The sequence below is a fragment of the Podarcis muralis genome, chromosome 9 (genome assembly GCF_964188315.1).
Source record: "Podarcis muralis chromosome 9, rPodMur119.hap1.1, whole genome shotgun sequence".
Taxonomy (NCBI): Eukaryota; Metazoa; Chordata; class Lepidosauria; order Squamata; family Lacertidae; genus Podarcis; species Podarcis muralis.
Window position 1 is genome coordinate 55,334,272 of NC_135663.1, and position 25,052 is coordinate 55,359,323.

General features: G+C 43.3%; 1 protein-coding gene across 4 annotated transcripts in view; it reads right to left on the minus strand.

The window, feature by feature from the left end:
• DLC1 (DLC1 Rho GTPase activating protein) overlaps positions 1–25,052 on the minus strand; it is a 264,415-nt gene that overhangs the window by 189,896 nt on the left and 49,467 nt on the right. For 3 of the 4 annotated variants that reach the window (XM_028745177.2, XM_028745179.2, XM_028745178.2), the window contains exons 3-4: positions 14,017–14,160; positions 9,557–9,718 (exon numbers count right to left, since the gene is read on the minus strand). In XM_028745177.2, the coding sequence (XP_028601010.2) occupies positions 9,557–9,718; positions 14,017–14,160 (306 nt within the window). The remainder of the gene's footprint in view (positions 1–9,556; positions 9,719–14,016; positions 14,161–25,052) is intronic. The other variant, XM_028745180.2, reaches the window with a different exon arrangement.

The following is a 25,052-nucleotide window of genomic DNA, read 5'->3' on the forward strand; positions in this document are numbered from 1 at the left end:
TGTGGTTTATTAAGAAAATGATTAAAACAGACTTTGAAATGGGATCCTTAATGTAACTCATCCTTTCTGTCTGCTTTTGTATCTTGTACACCATAGACTTTCTTGATGCGAGCAGTAGATGGCAGCATTCAGTGAGTTAACTGAACCCAACAGAAAGCTAGGCTATATGCTATGGTTAGAATGCAGAGTGGCCCTACTAAGCCAATATTTTAAGTTTCATAAGTGTTCACGTACATCTCAACTGAAATGGCTGCAAAGAAACTTCCTTTCCGACGTGCTTTTCTGTATGCAATACTCACAGGCTGTATACAACCATACCATGTTATGTTTGAAATTGGCATGGTTTGAATATTCTGTCACCACAGCAATACAGGTGTACTGTTTTCTTTAGTGGTACAACCATCCAAAGAATGAGCTTATCCAGGTTTCAGTTTCACTGCACCTATTCAGGGGACACCTCCAAGGTACAGTGCCCACCTCTCCTTCCTGCTCTACATTATCTGCCTGTTTCTTGGGCCTGAGTCCGAGATGAGTCAAGGACTTGGAACCAGGAGGTATAATGCAGGCTAGTGGTCACAGCTGATGAGCAAGGAAGGACCAAAGGACAAACCAGAAATAAGCCAAGAGTCAGAACCAAAGAACAAAGGAAGAACAAGTCAGGAGTCAGCAACGTACCAGAGTTTAGGAAGACCTTGCTGTTCCAGCAAGGCCCAACTAGATAAGGGAGCCCACTTTTGCCCAGAAAGTTCTGGTGGTCAGCCTTGGTGGGCACAGTAAATCTAAATGATTCTTCACTGAGATGGCTTCCTCCTGCAGTTCAGTGGTTCACCACATGGGGCAGCCACACATAGATTCCAGCAGCACCTGACACCAACCAGGGTGTCCTTCTCAGGTGAATTAATCAATGCTATATTCTTCTGTGTTCCATTCTGCTGTCACTTCCTTTACTTCAGTTATGTTTGTTTCTGCTCTTGTCTGGGTTCAGCACCTTTCCCCCCATCTGACAAGTATTTTGGTCCAGTGCTCTCTTTATTTTTCTATTTTGTAAAAAAATCTTTTTTATTCAATTTTCCACTATACATTTGAATTCAAACATTAATCATAATCATCAACATTTAGGATTCCCTGAATTCTTAGACTTCCCTCCACCCCTCCATGGTTTCCATTATCAAACTTTTTCTACTGCATCATATATTCTGTCTATTTTTCTTAAGGTAATCCATTTTTACCTTAGTTTTTAATACATTACAAGCATTACTCAAATCCTGTCAAAGTTTTTAGTTGTTTACAGTGTTATCTTAAGTAAATTGTCCATTTTTCCCCATTCCTTATTAAGTTTCTGTCTTCCCAGTTTCTGATTTTCCTGGTCATTTCCACCATTTCGGCGTAGTCCATCATCTTCATCAACCATTCATCTCTGGGCAGGACTTTATCTTCCTCTCCTTATTTTTCTAAATGATCTATTAGTATGAGATGGATACCGAATGAGGTTCTTGATCTGATTGGTACATGGAGTTAAGAGCAAGTTCTCTCTCTCTGTGTGTGTGTGTGTGTGTGTACCAAACCAAAGTTGCCCTGTTATTTCCCAGAAGTCCCAGGTAGATAGCAATGGATTACCATACCAAGAGAAGTGAGAGGCCCTGAAACACATTTACAGCTGTGTCAAGAAACATAATGCCGAATCCGGTACTGGTCCCAACAGATGGCTATGGCCAACCAGGTTGCATTTCTGCCGCAGATAGGAACACAGGAAGCCAGCTGCCTTTGGTCTATCAATGCTTAGCACTGTTGATTCCAACTGACAGTTGCTCTCAGGAGTCTTTTCCTAAGCCCTCCCTGAAGATGGCAGGATGGGACCTGGGAATTTCTACATGTGAAGAGCGTTCTCCGCCACTGAGTGTAGCTCAGAGTGTAGCAACAGACCAGGGGGTAGATGCTGCGTTTTGCGTCATATGAATGATGACAGATGCATCTGCATCTGGCAGTCTTTTCCAAATTTGGGAGGAGTTTTTGCAGTGGGAAAGATCTTTGAGGTTAATCTGCTAGGTGCTTTGGGTTGGCTGATTCATTCATCTTTTCAAATGAAAATCTGTAGATGCTGACTTGCTTTTATAAATCCTTTTTGCTGCAAAGATTCATTGCTGATTTTATTGTCACTGAGATTTTTAGTGTTTTAATATATTTTTCTAAGCTTCCCTATAAGACTTTCTGAAAGGTAAAGGAATATATCAGTAACATAACTAAATAAAGATTGGTCTGGTTTGCATTATAAAATCCACTGAACGTTTGTTTGGCCAAACTGTTGGTGTTGTATGTGCTACCAAGCCTTAAATAACTGAGGACCTAGTTATCTGAAAGAGCAACATTTCCCATATCAGCCTGCCCATGCATTGAGATCTGCAAGAGAGTCTTTCTTGCCATCCCACTGCCAGGGAAAACCTACAGTATGATGACAGAGAGTATAGTCTTTTTTTTGGAGTTGTGGAATTCCCTTGCCCTTGAGATATTGCTGGTGCTGACATTATTTGGCTGTGGTTTTTTTTTGGGGGGGGGCACTACCTTTGCCCAGGCTTTTGTGGAGAGCTGATGAGACGTTTCAGTTGTATATTAATGCTTGCTGCTATATTACTATATTACTTGTTATTGTGTGTATTTCATCTGATGTTTTAATTCTTGAGATGCATATTGACGTTTCAGGTTTATAGCACAAAATTCACAGAAAATATGTGGGACAAAGAAAATCTGTTGCAGAAAGCACCCTAATATTTGTTGGTGGAGAAAGATGACCTTGCTTAATGCAATAACAGTCTATTATGCATACATTCAAATCATGTATGCATCATAGACACAATTTTTAAAGCTTTTTGGATTAAAATAGCACCTAGCAAAAACAAGCAAACACACTCATATGCGCGCGTGCGCACACACACACACACACACACCCCAACAGTGGCAGTGATGTAATTGTCCATTGTAATTTTTCCCACTGAAATCAAGTCAGCTTCACAGTGTTTAACTGCAGCTGGACTACATCAAATACCTTTAACAGGTAGCAACATAATTGTGCAAGCATGCATGCTTTGGAAGGCAAGTCAGTCTGAGAATATTTAAGCCCCCCCCCCCCCGCAAAGGTTCTCTCCCTCAAAATGCCATGTGATTGCCTGAACTAGGGCAAAAGTCTCAGCAGTCAGCTATGAGTCTTGCAGTGCCCTCCTGCAGCAGGAACTCAGGGCTGATATAGCCTCCTGCATTCTGTCCCCATGGAAGCAGTCTAAAGCGTTGTTTTTAAATTGAAAGGATTCCTGCCCCATGTTTATGTTGAGCTTCTTCATCAACACCTCAATTGCTAGCTGAAAGAAATGGCATTGAGTTCTCTGATGCAGAGATCAACAATAACAAACTCACCAAAGGTCCTAAATTTCTTAAAGATATTGTTATGTGCCCTTCGCTGCATGACACAAGGGGACTAGGAGTACCGCCTCGCTGCATTTCTCCTAGCCCAGCATAGCACCCCCAGCACAACGGCTGGCAGGAGCCCAGTGGAACTATTCATGGGCCTGCGTCTCACAACAAGACTGGACCACCTTCACCCCGACAGGGCCCATGACAAGGCAGCAGTGGGGGAAGGTAGGAACCCCTGGACCTTCCAACCCTGTGACCCTGTGTACACAAAGAACTTCGGGGCAGGCCCGGCATGGGTACCCACCACAGTCACCAGAGCGACTGGCCCCGTGTCGTACGAGGTGCTAACAGAGGGGTGGGGGGCAAGCCTGACGCCGCCACTGCAATCAACTATGGCAATGATTCCCAGGGGGAAACTGCGAAGAGGGCTGGACAGAGGAATCCCAAGGGGATAGCAGAAGGGTGAGGCCCATAGAGCAGGAGGAGCGGGTAAGGGAGGCTGAACTGGGAAGTCCGAGCAGCCACAGGAACCAGAACCACGACCGAGTGGATTGCGGCGCCCAACCCAACAGCCCCGTCACAGCTGGCAGCCTCCGAACAAGAGTCGGAACCAGGAACCTCTACCGAGAGACACCCGAGACCACAACGCATACGTAGGCAACTGGGATACCTCAACGACTATGAATGTTCACCTTCTGGGTGCAACGGGAACTTAGAGGGGAGGGGTGTTATGTACTAAGCTTGGATCCTAGAACAATAGGCAAGTAGGATCCTAGAATGCAACAACTGATTGGCCTGCAGGAAAAGACCAATCAGGCTCCAGGAGGGAAGCAGAATCAGCCAATCAGACGGGACTCATTGTGTAAATAATGTATATAAAAGCCTGAGGTTTGGGGGGCAATTCAATCACTGTTTTACAAGCTGCAATAAAGAGCATGAAATCACTACAGGACTCCGAATATATTTCAGATATACATCTGTAGGAATGGGCTCGTCGAACAAGGCTGCTTGTTATTTTAAGAACGCTGAGCCATGAATTGGGCAAATGCTACCAACAGATAGATATGGGAGGGTTAGAATATACAATTGTAATTATATATCCTTTGAATACAGAATGCTTCTTTATGTCATTAAATTAATACAGAAAATGGACAGCCTTTCACTTCCATTGCCAGTACTTGTCTTCCCTCCCCCTCTCCACAGCTGTATACAAATCTCAGCCAATTTCCATTGCAAAAGTCAAAGACAAGTATTTTGTGGTGGGCTTCCTGCTTGTTGCTACTCCTTAAATACTCAGTTACAAGATTTTAAACTGCAGATTGACTGTCACTTGGACATTTTACATTTTGCTGGATGCAGTAGACGGCTATGGAGGTTGCCCCCAGATGAGGGTGACATCAGTTTCTCCAGCAGACAGTGACATCTGGCATACTTAACTCCTTCCCCTTTCTCCTTGTTAGCTTAGTTTTCTTCATGTTTCTCATACTTACTGGGGGAAAGGACTGCTGACTGTTGTGTTTTCAGACTGATTTACATTCCTCTGTGGCTTACAATTGCCAAATGTATAGTTAAAAGTTTAGAAATCAGCGTCTGTGTCAGAGGCTGGCAAATAAAAGCCTGAACTGATGAAATCAATAACTTACAGATGACCCCAAAGCACATTCCACACCAAACAGCCATGTTGTGGTGGTGCGCCTCTTTTGCAGCCACAGTGAAATACCTCCTTAGCTTCCAGATACAGGCGAGATGCAACACATCAGAATTACATTCACATATGAATGAGCCTTCACAGAGTGAATGCTTTCCTTTTTTCCATCACCTCAGCCACAGTGAAATTGACTCACACCCTCTGCTATGATCTTAAACTGCTGTACATGCATGTATGTATGCTCACTTCAACAAGAATGCACTGAACTATGAACAGAAAACAGATTAAATGTACTTAAAGACACAAACACACAGCCTCTGTATAAATGGAACAGAAATTTGGTCTGTTGGTTGGGATATCAAGTCAAATTATCACCCAAGAGAATTTTGGTGACACCTCCTCCATCATAGTGCTGTGGGTTCTCAGGAGACCCCAATTTCCTCACAGAGGTACAATTTCCAGAGTTTCCTGGAAAGAGAGATTTATTTCTAAACCACTCTGGAAATTGTAGCTCTGTGAGGAGAATAGGGGTTTCTTAACAGCTCTCAGCACCCTTAACAAACCACTGTTCCCAGGATTCTTTGGGGGAATCCATGACTCAAAGTTGTATTATGGTGCTCTAAATGTTTGGTGCAGATGTGGCCCCTGTATGTGTCAACATGGACCAGGTCTATCAGCTGCTCAGGAGGAGGAACACCCAGCCCAGAAACTGATTGTGGAATCTAGTGATGCAATACCTCTCAATTTTTCAATTTCTGATACTATCTGTTTTTGGCACACCTAAAGGTAAAGGGACCCCTGATCATTAGGTCCAGTTGTGGCCGACTCTGGGGTTGCGGTGCTCATCTCGCTTTATTGGCTGAGGGAGCCGATGTACAGCTTCTGGGTCATGTGGCCAGCATGACTAAGCCGCTTCTGGTGAACCAGAGCAGCACACGGAAATGCCGTTTACCTTCCCGCCGGAGCAGTACCTATTTATCTACTTGCACTTTGACATGCTTTCGAACTGCTAGGTTGGCAGGAGCAGGGACCGAGCAACGGGAGCTCACCCCTTCGCAGGGATTCAAACCACCGACCTTCTGATCAGCAAGTCCTAGGCTCTGGGGTTTAACCCACAGCGCCACCCGCATCCCTATAGGCACCTAATATTTACTCCGAATAAAATGATTTATACACAGAAGTTAAAGTATTAAGATCAATCACTTTACCAAATCACATTTTATTATCTTACAGTTTACCATGAGTTAACAGTGTATTATATTTATCCATTCCCTCATATAACTTGAGACTTTCCACTGTTTTCTATATAAAATTAATTAATAAATGCATTCCCCGACCCTTCTAAAAAAAGGTCTCCCACTGGTCTCAAAAATATTACAATAGCAGCTCACAAGAACGAAATAAAATATCTTAAGTGGGCATATTATACATAGTCCAACTTTCCAGGGTGAAAAGTATATAAAATAAAGCTCCCAGTAGCCATCTACCTTTATTTTATTATTTTTAAGATAGCAATGGAGAATAAACTCCAATAAATAAGAGACTCTATTAAGAGATTTCCACATTGTTGCTCTGCTTGATTTACCTGGTAGCCACTGATGGACATCCAATTTTTTGATGAACCCTTTCCAGCTCCCCTTTTGATTCTTTTCATGATCTGAGTTGTCTGGCTCAACTTACTTTTGCATGGTATTAAATAAGACATGCCAGATTAGTGGTTTCAATAGTGGTGGAAAGAACTTCCAATTGACTTAAACACAAACCAGATCATTTGGAACAAGTGTTTTTTGGCTGCTGGGATTCTAAATTGCAGATGAGTTTTGGCCCAAGTAGCCTAGGGATGGGCTGAACCATGGAGTTTGATACGAAAAAAGCGTGGGCAGCCTTGGACTTTCCATTAAGAAACTTGCTCAAACTTTCATCTCCATTCCTCATTCCTGGTTCTGCCAACAAATGACATCTTAGGATGTCAGCTTGAAGATATACGATGCAGAAATCATGCTGAAGCTAAATATGGATCTGGCAGTGCCTGGATGGGAGACCATCTGGAATCCTTATGTATGTTTACATTCAGGTATAAAATCCATAATGGAAGAAAAGCAGAATATAAATGCAACGAATTAATTAATAATGAAACCCATGCTTGATGTGACCTACAAAATCCTACTGGGCTGAACTAACTAGATTCTGTAGACCTGATTTTTCCCCAGTTGGGTTTTGCTATGGGAGACGCATATATTTCCTCTTAAATTTCACATTGAGGGTAATTTGGGACAGTTATAACTCTGAATTCACTTCTGACTGAAAACTGCAATAAACGCTGTGGAGTCTTAGGACTTGATTAGTTTTTGACTTTCACTATCCAACAAGCCTCAGTGTCCTTACTCATTTCACCCAGGAAATACAAACCAATCTATCCTTAGCTGGGTACCTTAGTACATTACTGCTCCTAATGCTATTATTTTTAAAGCATTTTTATCCATTTTTATTGATCCTTGGCTGGCTTCAGAATTTGTACAAAATCTAACAACAATGAGCAGATATGAAATACAGGTTGGCCAGTGAGATATACAGAACTATACATTCTGAGAAAGATTTCTCTTGCGGCAATCTTATTCCAAATATTCCAGTTAGAAGCCACCCCTGACAGGTAATAAAACGCTTGGTAGTTCCCATAATCTTTAATGGTGGAAATTATTGAGATGCTAATTCCAAGAGTCCATCCATAGCTCAGTGGCTGGTAGAGCATCTGCTTTGGATGCACAAAGTCCCAGGTACTATCCCCAATATATCCAGGTAGGGCTGGGGGAGTCTGAATCCCTGCAGAGCAGCTACCAGTCAGTTTAGGCAGTATTGGTCTAGAATGACTAAAGATCTGACTCAGTTTAAGGCACCTTCTTATATACCTTCTATCTATGTATGAATCCACAGCCACTAATGCATGCATTCAAGTATAAGCATGCTTGATCATCAGAGATCCTTACCCCTAAAATATAGGCAGGAAGTGGTATATCAGAATTGAAAACTCAAGAAATCGTCACATGGAGCATCCACTAACAGTTGAGTTCCTAGTCCAAAGGGGAGTCCCTTGTTCACCTCTGTCATACATTTTGCTGTGGTCTGTGTAACCCACACAGATACTCCCCTGGCACACAAAGCATAAAATCCACCTTGTTCTCTACTACTCAGTTTGACATGATAACATTCCACAACACATATCCTCCGCAGCTGGCCAGCTGAAGCATTCAGTTTTGACAGTGTTGGGAAATGCGTCCAATGGATTTAAACAGAAACCAGACCATTTGGAACCAGCGCTCCTTGGCTGAACGAAGAGCAACACAACTGGTCATATCCAACCCTATTGAATCATTTTGGATGAGTGTCACTGCACATCTGTGAACGCCACCAAGTCTTTTCCAAGAGGAGGAAGTAGAAGAAGTTATTATCATTGCCCTCTATTCTTCTTGATGTCACACTGCTGCTCAGTTCCATTTCACCTAGGCCCATGGTTCCCAACGTGGGGCACACACACCACAGGGGAGCAATGTGATTTTTAAGGGGTGGGGGCAATTCAAGAATGAGTTATTAACAGTTAATGGCCTTTTAGGCTTCCTCCACATGAATAGGAGTTCACTTTTTGAATAATAAGAATTATATGTCATTGGTGGGGGGCATCAGGATTTTAGAGATGCTTAGGTGGGACATGGCCAAAAAAAAGGTTGGGAACCACTGACCTAAGCAATGCTCACACATTTCTGGCCCAGGGCCAGCTGCATGCTACTTGAGATCTCCCATCATGTTTGATCTCCTAAAACAAAACTGTGTGGCCTTCCAGATGTTGTGGGACTACAGCTCTCATTATCCCCGATCATTGGCCATGTTGGCTGGGGTCATGGGAGCTGGAGATCAACAATCTCTGGAGGGGCACACATTTCCCACCTCAGTCCCACAAGCAGCTCTCTGCGTGAGAGAGATTTGGGTTGCAGCAAGCTTGACCCATTGCCCTTGCAGCAGTTCTCCAATGCAAATCTCTCCCGGAAAAGCTATAAGCAAGGGAGGGGAAAGACACAGGCACAGTACAGGCCATTCACATCACATGCAGTTTGACCTTAGGTCTGCCATGTGAATTGGCAGGCTAAACATTTTACTCCCTTACTAGGGAGGAGGACTCCCACTGGGAGGATCTGCTGGCAGACCCACCTTCTCTGTCAGCAGGTCTCATGTTCTGGTCTTCTATGACCAGACACTGCAAGGAGCATCTCATGAAACTGCTGAAATGAGGAACTTGCCTTCCCGTGACCACCCCCAACTTAGAAGCACTCAATTTCAGCTTTCACTGGGAGCATCCCTGGAACTTATCCTCTACAAAATAGCAAATGTGAACGAACCTCGTAAGATCTTGATGGCAATCCACATTCCAAAGGCAGCAGGGCTTGGCTACTTGTTCTCCCAATTCTCCCCATACGTCAACCAATGCTACCATACCAGAATAATTTTAAGACTCACCCCAGCCTTTGGTTTAGCTCCAGAACCGGTCATTGGCGTGGAAGATGCTCGATCAGCAACATAGGGCAGCGGAAGAGGTGGAGAGGGTGGGGGTGGTACGTTTGCTTGCTGGTGGCTCAGTATAGCAATGTCCACTCTAGAATCAGGATGCAATTCCAAATCCTTTTTAAAGAAAAGAAGGACAAATCTCTTTAAGGGATGTGCATATTCCTTAGGTGGCTACCATTCTATTACCTACAGGAAATACATTAAATCACACATTGGTGTTGTTGTTTTTTTATAAAAAAAGTTTGCAACTTTCTCTACATTCCTATACATTCTTGTTCTAAGAAATAATGATGATCTAATCACTGCTGTTCCCTGACACTGTAATATACTTTGAGATCAAAGCTGCAACACCCTAAAAATTAAGTTGTGTGTTTTTTATTAAAAAAATCCTTTGTTTACGAGCCAGGTTTTTTCAGAAGTCTGGCATGTTTTCTCCTTGTATTTCCTGTACACCTCAGATTATGTCCGCACCTTTTGTCTCTGGAAGCATCTGATACCTCCAGCACCATGTGGAGATTGTTATGCAGCTGGAGTGATATCATCATTTGAACCCTTGTGCAGGTGAAACCTCTTGTGGTTTCTTAAAACTTACAATGTAAACAAAAACTTGGTAACATCCATGTCTAGCAATGGGGGAATCCGTCAATTTTAGTTTATCTCAATTTTTATTTTTTCCACTCTTAAGTTCAATTCCTCACATTTCTTTATCAGTTTGCTTAAAATTATAATAATAAAAATCTCCTTATGAAAACCCAGCAGCATTTTAGTGCATATTTCTTCTAATTCCCCTAAAATTGCCTCTGTACGCACTTTTGCCTAACAGACACATTGTTGCAAAGCAGTTTTCCTTTAGAAAATGCATTTTGGGTACATTGCTTTCACTAATAAATACACACTTTACCTTATGCCCTTTTCTACAAATTACTTGACTGGAGAACTGTATTGCAAAATTCAAAGAAGTGTGAATTTCAAAGGGTAAATGTGTTTTGGTTTGCATATTGTTTCAGAAATTGTGAATCAGGTAGGTTCACTAATTAATGCAGACCGAATCAAAATTCCCTCCCACCGCTATGCATGTCTCAATGCTTCAAGCTCTTTGTAATATTTGCAGCAGGGCTGAGGAATGTGTGGACTCAAACTTCCACCAGCCCTGGATATCATGACCAATGATCAGGGATGGGGGGAGTTGTAGTCCAATAACACCTGGAAGGCCACAGATTCCCCATCCTTGATTTACAGAGGAAGGCCACAATTCAGTATGTAGTTAGGCACAATGAATTCCTATGGAAAACAACTAAGAATATAAACTACATATTGTAACTGTGATTCTAGCCTAAGGCTATATACTGTATTTTTCGCCCTATAGGACGCATTTCCCCCCCTCCAAAAATGAAGGAGAAATGTGTGTGTGTCCTATGGGGCAAATGCAGGCTTTCGCTGAAGCCTGGAGAGCAGGAGGGGTTGGTGCGCACCGACCCCTCTCGCTCTCCAGGCTTCAGGAAGCTATCCACAAGTCTTGGGAGCCTGGCGCAACTTCCCACCTTGGGAGTTCCCGCCGGGCTCCCAAGGCTTGCGGACAGCAGCCTGCAGCCCGAAACCCGGGGAGCGCAGCGGAGCACACCCCGGGCTTCGGGCAGCTCTCTGCAAGCCTTGGGAGCCCGGCAGGAAGTCCCGCCAGGCTCCCAAGGCTTGCGGATAGCAGCCTGTTCTGGGGGCTGGGGTCGGGGGAAGCTCAGGCTTCCCCCGCCCCAGCCTCGCACCTGGGGAAAAAATAATTCCCCCCCCTTTATTCCCCACCAAAAAACTAGGTGCGCCCTATGGGCTGGTGTGCCCTATAGGGCGAAAAATGCGGTATATGAATTCAGAAATGTGAACATTACATGTTACATGTATATGCATGTTTAAGGCTGCCATCTTTTCTACTGGTTCTGGTTCTGAAGTAAGATGGGTTACAGAGGTGACGTTTATAGATCATGAGCTGCCTTTATATAATTCAGTGGTTGGTTGGTTGGTTGGTTGGTTGGTTTTTCATTTCCCACATTCAAAGAATCCTTTCCACATCAAGCGGTCCACCTAAGCACCTCTGTATGCTGAAATGATTTCAGCATGAAGTTCCTGTAGCACAATGGCCAGGCCTATTGCTCAGCATAAAGTGAGACTTCAATCGACAACCTACCTGATTCTCGCTTATGAGCACACATTAAGAGGACGATCAATAGATCTAGGCAAGATTTTTTCAGTGAAGCTTGTCTATCACCTGTCTATTTTAAAGTTTTTATTGTTTTTATTTTGATTAATTTTATTATGTATTTTGTTCTTCGTATATTGTAACTTTGTGTTGTGAACTGCCCTGAGACGTATGGATATAGGGTAGTATACACTAATATGATTATAATATAATATAATATAATATAATATAATAATATAATAATATAATATACAATAATATTGCTACTAATATTCTTATTAAGGAGCCCCAGATAAGTCTGATGATGGGTCTATAAACGTAGCAGGAAGTGGTAGAATAGATTCTGCCACTTTGGACTGGAAATACGGATTTCATGTTTATTTTTTGGCTGTTAACCCATTTTGAAAAAAAGCAAAAAATCTCAGCACACAAGGAGGACAAGTCTTAGCCCAACCCCCTCCCTAGTTTTCTACTTGCAAGGAATTTTCTGTCAATGGCATCATTTTTATTTTTTAAAAAAGTAATTTCCACCTGCCATCTGAAATGCCACAGTACATCTACCACCTTGTTCCCATCTCATTGCAATTTATCTATATATAGCAGCGGCTTAGCAAATCTCATAAATTCAGTTACCACATGCCACTACTGTGATTTTGTTTTTTTGAAAATCCAGCTTATTTCAGGGATAAACAAAATACAGGGTTAAAATAACATGCAGGGCAGTCCCATACACATTTACTCAAAAGTCCCACTGAGTTCAATAAGGCTTACTCTTCGGAAAGAGTGCATAAAAAGTAAAGGTAAAGGACCCCTGACAGTTAAGTCCAGTTGCGGATGACTCTGGGGCTGCGGCGCTCATCTCGCTTTACAGGCTGAAGGAGCTGGCGTTTGTCCGCAGACAGTTTTTCTGGGTCATGTGGCCAGCATGACTAAGCCGCTTCTGGTGAACCAGAGCAGTGCACGGAAACACCGTTTACCTTCCTGCCTTCTACTTGCACTTTGACGTGCTTTCGAACTGCTAGGTGGGCAGGAGCTGAGACCGAACAACGGGAGCATACTGTTGCGGGGATTCGAACCGCCGACATAGCTGTCAACTTTTCCCTTTTCTTGCGAGGAATCCTATTCGGAATAAGGGAATTTCCCTTAAAAAAAGGAAAACTTTGACAGCTATGACCGCCGACCTTCTGATCAGCAAGCCCAAGAAGCTCAGTGGTTTAGACCACAGTGCCACCTGCGTCCCAAGTGGGCATAGGTTAGCAATTTTAGTGAACAACGCATGACACAACACTATGTTTTCCATACCAGAATCACTTAAATGAAGGGGAGTTGTGGGGGAAAAGAGGATTTTGCCCCTAAAAGTGCTCTTTAACCGGTCTGTGTGTGTGTGTGTGTGTGTGTGTGTATTGCCAGAACAGTGCTTTACCTCATCCTTTCCAATATCATAACATATACTCCCATTGAAGAAAACTATCTAAAAAAGACAAACAATGCTTTGTTGTCAGAATATTATTTTAACCGAGGCAGAATTTGTAAGCAGCCCATAAATGCCTCCTTGCCTGGAGCGCTGGGTCTTACTGAAATGTGGACCCAATAAAAAACACAACACTTCAGCACTTTCTCTTGCAAATTCAGCACCCATTGCATCAGACCATTGTGCTGGCACGTCTCTAACCCCAGTCTGATTGCCTTTAAAAAACACACAGAGGAGCTTGGCAGGGGACAGGGGAGTCCGATATCTTTTGAATTTTGTACCCTTCACTTGCTTTGGTTTTAGTCGTTCTTATAACTCTCCCAGAGTGGAGAGAGGCCAAGAAGGAATAAATGAGTAGCTGGAGGCTAGGAAATGGAACATTACATAGACACAGACACACAAACACACATACATACACACCTTTTATTTTTTTTTATAAAGGAGAAATTACATGTGCTGAAACAGAAAGACCAACGAGAGTAGGAATAAGAGGGAGAGACTGCACACACATTTAAAATTCATTTGAAGCTCACCCCTCTCTCAAGAATCCTGGGAACTGTGCCTTGTTAAGGGTGCTGGGAATTATAGCCCTGTGAGGGATATGCTACAGTTCCCATGTTTCCTTGCTGGCAGCGATGTGCTTTACATGCACTTTAAGTGCATAGTGTGTACACATTCAGGGGAAGGGTGAGGAAGAAGCAGCAGAGGTAAATATGCAACTGGGATAAAAGATAAGTAAACAAGCAAGCTCACAGGTATGTGCCTCCGTGTGTGTGTCAGCGTGCTGGAAGGCGAGGATGCTGAACCGAGAGCGTTCTCAATATCCTGATCTAGCTGGTCCAGTTTAAGAATGAGTAGCACCATGGAGTCCAATCGCGAGTGATCTTCTCTCACTTCCTGGGGATTAGAACATGCAATTACAGAATCTGAAAGGGCACTTCTGGGAAAGAATAAAAAACTCTCTGTTCCCTAATTTAACAAAACAGCATTCAATAATAGGCAGCAAACACATTTGCAGTGGAGGGGGGGGGACAGTGGGGGGGATGGGTGGAGAAAACCACAAAACACTGTTTTCTCTCATCACTGGGTTGTTCACTGCCAAGGCTCGACTTACTGACTGAGAAGAATTTTGCATGCATCTTAAATACAGTATTTTTCGCTCTATAGGACACACCGGACCATAGGACGCACCTTGTTTTAGAGGGGGAGAACAAGAAAAAATAAATTCTCCCCCTCTCTGCTCAGTGCCCCTTCAGCGAAGCATCAGGAGAAACGGAGGCCCTTCCATTTCTCCTCCTGCTTGGCTGAAGGGGCGCGGAGCAGCTCTCCCTCTCTGCTGAAGCCAGGAGAGTCTTGCTCTCCTGGCTTCAGCGAAAGGAACCTGAAGCCTGCGGAGCGCAGCGGGAACTCGTGCTGTGCTCCAAAGGCTTCAGGCGGCTATCCCTGACGCCTGGAGGGTAAGAGGGGTCGGTGCGCACCGACCCCTCTCACTCTCCAGGCTTCAGCGAAAGCAACGCGAAACCTCCGGAGCACGGAAGCCAAGGAGCCTGCATTCGCTCCATAGGACGCACACACACATTTCCCCTTCATTTTTGGAGGGGAAAAAGTGCGTCCTATAGAGCAAAAAATACGGTACCTTTCTGCTTGAAAACTGTGCAAACGGAAAAAAGGCATTGTTTTAAGTGCTATCGGACGGGGGGGGGGGGATTGGAATGACTGTCCAGAGTCCCCCTACCCCAGCAAAGGAAGGCACATGCCTGATAGTAATTAATTGTTGTCAAAAGTGCAAACTGACAGCCACTCCTAAGATATCCGACATACACACACGCTTCTAACGTCTACAAATTGCAGCCATTTCCTCAAGGTTCCCCCTAAACTCTGGAACAAGTGCTAGAGACGCCAACATGGTTTCCCCCACCCCCGCTCTCAAGAGTTTCACTACAGGGTAGGGTGAGACAGCCACCTCAGACAACAGACTTTGGGTATCTTTAAAGACGGCACGTTGCTAGCTATTCCTGTTTGTTACTGTTGTTATTTTTCCTGCTGGGAAGAGATGCTTCTGTGGGTTGTTGTTTTGCCCCAGGTGCCAAAAGAACTTTTCATCTTCATTTGGGCTGGGGGCAGGCACCACCTGCTGCTCTACCATAAGCAGAAAAATGACCTGGGCTGGCCAGGATTTGAAGTTCTCCCTTTGAAAATCTGTCTGGTCCACATCCACTTTCAATATAAGCAACCGTAACATGGAAGACCAGGGCGTGGAGACCAGCCTATCTACTGCAAGCTGACAGGTTACCTGGTCTGGTCCCTGTCTTCCCCATTATGATGAGGTGTATCTCTATACAACTTACAGTCCTTATATACATACTGGACAGGCACCAAACCAAGAGGATGTAGTCTTGCATCAAATTGAGAGCGAGAGCACAATGCCTCATCTTTAAAAGCTTGGCGGGTGGGGTGTTGGGACATATTTGTTGCTTCCATCCAGTTCAGAACTTCTTGACCTGTTCTTAAACTCCTGCACCGTGTCTCCTGAACCTTGTGCTGAACCTCTAACAGTATTCACCTGAATAATGATTACTTTCTTACTTAAAGAGGGATGCGGGTGGCGCTGTGGGTTAAACCACAGAGCCTAGGTCTTGCTGATCAGAAGGTCGACAGTTCCAATCCCCGTGACGGGGTGAGTTCCCATTGCTTGGTCCCTGCTCCTGCCAACCTAGCAGTTCGAAAGCACGTCAAAGTGCAAGTAGATAAATAGGTACCGTTCTGGCCGGAAGGTAAATGGAGTTTCCACGCGCTGCTCTGGTTCACCAGAAGGGGCTTAGTCATGAAAGCCACATGACTTGGAAGCTGTACGCCGGCTCCCTCGGCCAATAAAGCAAGATGAGCGCCGCAATCCCAGAGTCGGTCACGACTGGACCTAATGGTCAGGGGCCCCTTTACCTTTACCTTCTTACTTAAAAGTAAGAGCCTCTATTTGCATGTTTTGGGTTGGGAGCCGGGACAATTTGATGTAAATCTGTCTCCTCTTTTGCTCTCTTTTTGTGGTTGATGCATTTACTCTTTTTTGATTATGGGTAACATTTCTGATCATGGATAACGTTGTATCAAACTATCTGTGGATCAAATGACTTGGAAAAGGAAGCAAACTTTTATTCTAAATATTCATAAATAAAAACTGTTTTATGGATTTTTTGTTATAAAATTCTCTTTCCATTTCATGAACAGTAGAAATCAAGGGCAGTTATGCACTGATATTTTTGTAATGAAACTTGTTGTAAAAATAGATAGATAGATAGATAGATAGATAGATAGATAGATAGATAGATTGTATCTGCATGTGTGCTAATAAAAATAAACTTGCAATATGCCAACTCTCTCCACGTCTTGCAGTCAGCAATGCTCCAGACCCACAAATTTTCATTGCAGGATTTGTGTCACAATGGTACAATTTTACTGTAATACCAAATTCTATTTTCACCATAATAAATACAGGCCATATTGTTTGCTATGCTATATGCATTCCTGCATATAGAACAGGAAACCTCACAGGCTTTCCCTCACATATTTTTCTATACATTCCATGTCTAGAGGAAAAAGGAAGTATACTCCCTTGGAAGAAGCAAAGCATTCTACTCAAAACATTTTGGTCTTATACCAAATACTCAGTAATTCCATATAGAAGCCTTGTATTTCTACGTGTGTGTCGGGCATGCATGCCCAAATGCTGGTGAGGTCCTGCCTCTCATGGCTGGAGCAGAGAGGCTAGATGAATATCAGTTAATCTTGTGGCTTCTCTCAGCCCACACCGAGAAAGTGCTGCAGATCTTGGAGCTGGACCGCTACACTGCACATTCCTCTCATGCATGCTTGCTCAGAAGTAAGTCTTGTGGTGACTTGACAAACACTGCCTCAGTCACAGTGAAGTTACACCATTCTTTGGAATTTGATTGCTCCCTCAAGGCTGAGTCCCAGTCCTTCTGCTGATTGCCAAAGAACGTTCATAAGATGAACCAAATATCAAAACCCAGACTTAACTCACAATGTACATTTTCAGATGGCAACACGCACACACAGAAGGACACGTTGCTTTTCCAAGGTTTCCAAAATATGTAGAGAAGAGCTTTCCACATGTACAGCTTTTCAGATAGCAAAAGGAATGTGTGCATGTTTGGGTAGACACTGTCTCCCTACCCCACAATGTGTTAATTGAATACATGCTGAATATCTGAAAATGGCTAATTATTGTTAGAATCAGGTGAATCAGGAAATTGTGCTCTAGTTTATGCATGTTTAAGGACAGGGTTCTTCCCCTCCCAGTGAACATGTAAAAGTGCTTTTCACTGATTTATTGTAGACGTTCCTTGCCCACAAGTCATGATGGTGATGATAATGATAATAATAATTTATTACTTATAAATTACTTATACCCCACCCATCTGGCCAGGCCTCCTCACCCACTCTGGGCAGCTTCCAGCAGGATATTAAAAACACAATAAAACATCAAACATTAAAAAGTTCCCTAAACAGGGTTGCCTTCAGATGTCTTCTAAAAGTCAGATAGTTTTTTTATTTCCTTGACATCTGATGGGAGGGCTTTCCATAGGGCGGGTGCCATTACCGAGAAGGCCCTCTGTCTGGTTCTCTGTAACCTCACTTCTTGCTGTGAGGGAACCGCCAGAAGGCCCTTGGAGCTGGACCTCAGTGTCCAGACTAAATGATGGGGTTGAAGATGCTCCTTCAGGTATACTGGGCCGAGGAAACGTACAGTACAGAACGTACAGAAGCGTACTGGGAGCCAATGTAGGTCTTTCAGGACCGGTGTTATGTAGTCTTGGCAGCCGCTCCCAGTCACCAGTCTAGCTGCCACATTCTGGATTAATTATGCTGCATACCGGGGGAATGGAGAGGTGTGGACAAGTGTAAATGGGGTGTGGGTGGGCCTCACATTCTTTGAGATGCCCAAATGCTTTGCATGGTGGCTGAAGCAGGCAGGGGGCGAAGGAAGGGCTGAGTGCAAGTCTATGGGGCACCTCTTCACATATGCAAAGCTGCGCTCACAGGTGGGTGCGGCACACGTAGTATGGAAAAGATTGTGCTTTGAATTTGCTCATACTGAGGATGTGGACGAAGGCACTCAAAAATTTAGGTCTGCAATCACCAAGTCAAGTACATTGTGAAGTATTTTGGTTTTTATTTGACTATTACACCATGCCTTAAAACAAATCTTTTGCATTTATTACTTTTCCACACAGTATATTGCAGAGTTAAGCAGCTAGTAAATGTATTCATAAAAACCTAAGAATTATACCCATAAAAACGAAAGTATGTAGAAAATTTTGAGCAGGACACTGAAAGGGATATCATTCATCTGTGTTTATACTCTGTTCCTGTGTCGCCATAATCATGCAAAGGTCTTTGTCTCTTATGAATGTTCCTGAATGTGCCTTTTTTGGTCCTCTGACCTGTTTGCAGCTTAAACTTGACATTTCCCTCCCCTTTCTCCATCCACCCAACATTTCATCAATTCAGATTATTTACAGATGATTTCATCAACTTTAAATGTCATATAATACATGTGACAAAGAAGCTCTAGACTGTATGGTTTTCTGGAAAAGACTCTGCACAACACATATTTTCCTAAGCTAAAGACCTGAAACAGGATTCGTATATTGATATTAAGAATGTCACTTCTGATTACTATAAATGTAGGAATTAGGTTGGGCACGCGCTAGCAGAGGTTTTTTTTGGCATTCCTATATTTAAATAAAGTGCTGGTTCTGATGTAACACTTGGTAGACATTGCTTTGCTTTCAGAAATTACTCCATAAGTAGGAAAGGGAGAGAAATTCAGTTTAGTTCACATTTTAATGGGTATCTAGCTAATTCACACTTGCCAGAACAATACACAAACCCAACATGCAACTATGCTTTGAAAAATCACATTTCCCTGAATTTTGCAATTCAATTCTTTAACCAAATAATGTGTGCATAAATGCATATTTATGGAAAACTGTTCATAAAATGCCTTTTTTAGCTAGACTAACATAAAAGGTATTGCAGCAGTCAAAAATGATTGCAAAAATGTGGATATTTAGTCAAAAATGCATAAAGTTAGGATAAATGTGCATTAATGCACAGATGAATTTTCAGGAGGACTTTTTAAAAATATATATAAATTGATGCAGAAATGCAGAGAACAGGATAAAAGTTTGGAAAAAGAAATGGAGAGAAACCAAAATAAGCCAATCTTCTCCAACCTGGTGCCCTCCAGATGTTTCAGACTACAATTCCCATTAGCCCCAGTCAGGCTGGCCAATGACCAGAGTCAATGGAAGCTGTGGTCCAAAATGTCTTGAGCACAGCAGGCTGAGGAGGGCTTCGATAAGCATTTTTTTTTTGGGGGGGGGGGACTATACTGTGACGGATTGTGCATGTATTTCTTCAGAGGGCCATTCTCCAGGCAGGATTAGAGAGAAATTTAAAGAAATGTGCTACTTGCTGAAATATACTCCTCTCAGTGGCAATTTAGGAGCCACTCAAAAGGGGTTGTAATAGCTCTGGTTTCCCATTGTGTTCCCTATTTTCTTAGGTGAAAGGAAGCTGCAGGAGCACCCACCAAAGTGTTAGTTTCCTGGCACAGAGGGAGTCCTGATGACTTTGTGTTGTCTTATTTTCAGGCACTCTGGCTCAAGGGCAGTTTGGGCATACTGGCAGGAAGCAGGTGTGTTGGACCTGGACCAGGGACACCTGGGTTCTGTTCCCTCTCTGATCATTAGATGACCTCGAGCCAGTAACTCAGCCTAACCTACTGCTCAGGTTTCTTGCAAGGATAAAATAGGAAAACCCCATTTATGCTGTCCAGAACTCCTTAGAGGAAGTGAGGGACACCAAGGGAATAAATAAACAATAAGCAAAACGAATTGCCCCCTTAATATAGCCTTCTTGATAACCTCATTGTAAGCATGTGGTTGTTGTAGCATCAATTAATATGAAATGTTGATGCAAGACATTTTAAAGCTCACGTATGAAGAGCTCAGTTTCTTCAGTTTATGTTCAAATGTAATACATTGAGGACCCATTCACATTAACCCCTTGTGGCATGGCAGCACTCCTCCATATTGTGATCTCATGCTGATGCCAAAAAATGTTGATGATGGCAACAATCACTTGCATGGATGTATCACACCAGATATATCACCTGAGCATCAGGTTGGAAAGGCCCATGCAACTGGACCCATGCACATGGTTCTGGAATTCACAACAGTGGCGTGGGATTAAATATTATTATTATTAAAAAAATATTCCACCTATTTCTCCAAAGAGACTCCGGGTGGTTAACAAATTGTAGCGAAAAGAGAGAAAAAAGGTATAACTTTTTTAACCTACACCAATGTGCATTCAGAGTAATAATTTAAGACTATCCAAGCCAGTTGAAAAGCTCCACCAGCACAAAAATAATATGGAACTGAACCAGCAAATACTATTTAAGCAAAGTCCTTTAAAAGAAAGCAAGGTTGTCGTCAACTGACTGAAGCAGTACAGCAATGGTGCCTAAGAGACCTCGCTGAACATGGAATTCTATAAGACAGGCACCACAACATAGGAGTATCTATTCCTAGTTGACACTAATCTTGCTTCCTGAGGTTTATGGGTTTGGAACAGGGCCTGAGATGGCAATCAGAGAATGCAAGGAGGAACACATGGGAAAAGGTGGTTCCTTCAGCACCAAGTCACAAGCCACTAACCCCTTTAAAGATTGGCTTTCAAGGTACTGTCCAGCACCTTGAATTGAGCCTGGAAATCGGCAACCGGTGCAAATCACAGAGACAGTGGCGGACTTTGGGCTTTCAAACTTCAGTGGTGTCCCCCCACCTCTCACCTTCCATTCTACAACATTTTGTGGCACTCCCTGTGGTACTGTCTCAGCTTGGCACCCAGTGAGGGCAAACCAATAGTGCTTCCCTAAATCTGCCTTTGATGTAGAACCAGTATGATAAAATCACACTGAGTCAGCCTAGTGGCCCATGTAAATTGAAATTGAAATACTTTATTGTCACTTGTACAACTTGTATACAGTGAGATTACATGAGCACCCCCCCACTCAGCTCTCTTAGTCTTAATTCCCCTCGTTTACTGACGCACACCCACCAAACCCGAAAGTCAGTTGACCTGTTGTTATATTTGCATTCAGCAGCCTAACAGCCCACGGATAGAAGCTGTTCTTTACCCTGTTGGTGCGACTAATCATGCTTCTATATCTTCTGCCTGAGGGCAGGAGATCAAGAAAGTGCCGGCCAGGGTGTGAATCATCCCTGAGAATTTTCCTCACTCTCCTGAGGCAACGTTCTTCCGCTATTTCACCCAGTGGATTCACGGGACAGCCCATAATATCTTGTGCTGTATTCACCACCCTCTGTAGGCACTTCCTATCAGATGATGTCAAACCAGCATACCACACCGTGATGCAGTATGAAAGGACATTTTCTATTGTTGACCGGTAGAAGGAGATCATCAGATGTTGATTGACATTGTTCTTCCGCAAAACTCTGAGGAGATGGAGTCTCTGTTGGGCTTTCTTAACCACCTGGGTTGTATTTATTTTCCAAGTAAGGTCTTCACTGAGATAAACTCCTAGGAATTTAAAGGAAGAGACTCTCTCCACACAGCCCTCCCCGATGTACAGCGGGGCTAGTTCTCCTCTCTTCCTCCGAAAGTCCAACACCATCTCCTTTGTTTTGCTGATATTAAGGTGCAAGTTGTTCCCTAGGCACCATGCAGATATTTTTTGGACCTCCCCAGTAGCTCAGTATCTGTATCAGTATCTGTTTACACACTGACTGGCACCAGTGGTCTAGGATGTCTGACAAGGGATTCTTCCAGCCCTAGTTGAGGATGTTAGGGTACAGCTCTTTCCCTGGAGCTACAGCCCTTGTCCACCACCACCACCAGCAGCAGCAGCAGTCCCAAATACATTTACTTAGGAGTAAGCCTGAATGAGACTTACTGTATTTCTGGGTAAACATGCAAGAGATTGTGCTGTAACATAGCCTTCAGTTTTAAAGGCAGCCTCTTTTGCTGGACAGGCAAGGCAAGTTTTCTCACCCACCCACAGAAGAAAGGGTCCTTTTACAAAGAGAGCTGGCAAAATTCCTCTCCACGCCTTTGATCTGGGGCCAGTTGGACTGAGCTTAAAATCTTACATTAATGTTATACATTTCATAGGATGCTAAAGTCCTAGTCCATGTCTTGCTTTGTTTAAAGGGGAAAATAACACTCTGCTCCAGCAGAATAGAAAGGTATTCAGGTCTCTTTTCATCTACCGTGAAGTCATTCATCTGAGCTGACAAGAAAGGTTGAGGATAATGCAATACATCCCATTTCTCGAACTATCTGCTGACTTTCGCAAGCAGTTCTATAAATCAGAGGTAACCTGGTTTATGTCCTTCTTCCTTGCAACATGATAAAATAGGGAACCGGCGTGGGAATTTTTATCTCCCTCTGAAGTTTAAATTTCATATTAGGCACTAATAATGCAGTATTTCACAAAGCAAATGAAAAGATAGCAAAAGCAAGCATTTTCACAGATTAAAACAAAGAAAAGGTTACAGCTTTCCTTGTAGTTTCTTCCTCACAAAGGAAGAGTCTGGACTTTTAAACCTTTACTGTGGTTCAATACCCTGCTTTTTTTATGTGGCTAGAATTAGAATAAACCAGTTTTCCAAGTTCATTTGTAACATGAAACTGATTTAGTTATTATAAAAAGTGAAAGAGTTTATGCTTGAGGAGGATAAGATAGGATAGTGAGAGCGTGAGCCCAAGAATTGTTGCCATTTATTTGCATTAATTTAGATTATGGTTTGAGGGACCATTATATTATGGTATGAGGGACGCAGGTGGTGCTGTGGGTTAAACCACAGAGCCTAGGACTTGCTGATCAGAAGGTTGATGGTTCTAATCCCCACGATGGGGTGAGCTCCCATTGCTTGGTCCCTGCTCCTTCCAACCTAGCAGTTCGAAAGCACGTCAAAGTGCAAGTAGATAAATAGGTACCGCTCCGGCAGGAAGGTAAACGGCGTTTCCGTGCGCTGCTCTGGTTCTCCAGAAGTGGCTTAGTCATGCTGGTCACATGACCCGGAAGCTGTACGCCGGCTCCCTCGGCCAATAAAGCGAGATGAGCGCCACAACCCCAGAGTCGGTCACGACTGGAACTAATCGTCAGGGGTCCCTTTACCGTTACCTATATTATGGTTTAGATGATCATCTGAACTTAGTCACTGTGGCTGTTGTAGTGCGCAATTAATGCATCAGGAAGGCAGGCAGGTGTGCCCAAACTACAAATTATTTTGCTTTTTTTTAAAAAAAAGTGTGATTGATTGGCCTGTATTATGATTTTGCTTGAACCATGACATATGAAAAGTAATCACAGCCAATGCTCTTAAAATGCACAGCTTTTTTGGAAAGAGAGAGTGTGTGCACATGGGCCAGAGGGAGAGGATGTATGGCTGGTGATAGTGAGGAGGATAAAGCTGGAGAGTAAGGCTATCGATGGCTGCTAACCATGATAACTATGCTCTGCCTTCCTGGTTGGAGACAGTAATGCTTCTGCATAAGGTAAAAAAAAAAAAAGGAAAAGGACCCCTGGATGGTTAAGTCCAGTCAAAGGTGACTATGAGGTGCAGCGTTCATCTCACTTCAGGCCGAGGGAGCCGGCGTTTGTCCACAGACAGCTTTCCGGGTCACGCGGCCAGCATGACTAAACCACTTCCGGTGCAACGGGACACCCTGACGAGTGTCAGAGTGCACAGAAATGCCATTTACCTTCCTGCTGCAGTGGTACCTATTTATCTACTTGCACGGATATGCTTTCGAACTGCTAGGTTGGCAGAAGCTGGGACAGAGCAACGGGAGCTCACACCGTCGCGGGGATTTGAACCACCAAGCTTCCAATCGGCAAGTCCAAGAGGCTCAGTGGTTTAGACCACAGCACCATCCATGTCCTTTTGCTTCTGCATACCAGTTCCTGGAAATCATAGGAGGTGAGAGTGCTGTTTTGCTTAGGCCCTGCTTGAGGGTTTTCCACAGGCATCTGGGTGGCCAATGTGAGAGCAGGATGTTGGACTAGATGAGCCATTGACCTAATCCAGGAGGCTCTTCTTAAGTTCTTACAAGGGGGTGGGGGAGGAGCAAAGGTCAAAGAGCTCTAGTGATAGGCTCAAAGCCCCCTTGCATCATAAACCAGGTTGGGCAGACCTCTTGGCTTTAGCTGTCTCTGTGGTTGCTCTCATCTGGGAGACCAACACAGATTGAAATCTCAGTCTCCGTTGTGTGTCAACCCTGGGTTCATTTGAGCTGCTAAAAACCAACCAGCTATACTCCAACTGACATGCCTTTTTCCTTCTCTCATAAGTCTCAGATGAAAACAACACATTGTCATGCTCTCCTTCTGATACACAAATATCTATCACCTATCTATCTATATCATCTATCATCTATCTATCATCTCTCTCTCTATCATCTATCTCTATCTATCTATCTATCTATCTATCTATCTATCTATCATCTATCTATCATCTATCTATCTATCTATCTATCTATCTATCTATCATCTATCTATCTATCTATCATCTATCTATCTATCATCATCTATCATCTATCTATCTATCATCTATCTCTATCTATCTATCTATCTATCTATCTATCTATCTATCTATCATCTATCTATCTATCTATCTATCTATCTATCTATCTATATCTATCTATCTATCATCTATCTATCATCTATCTATCTA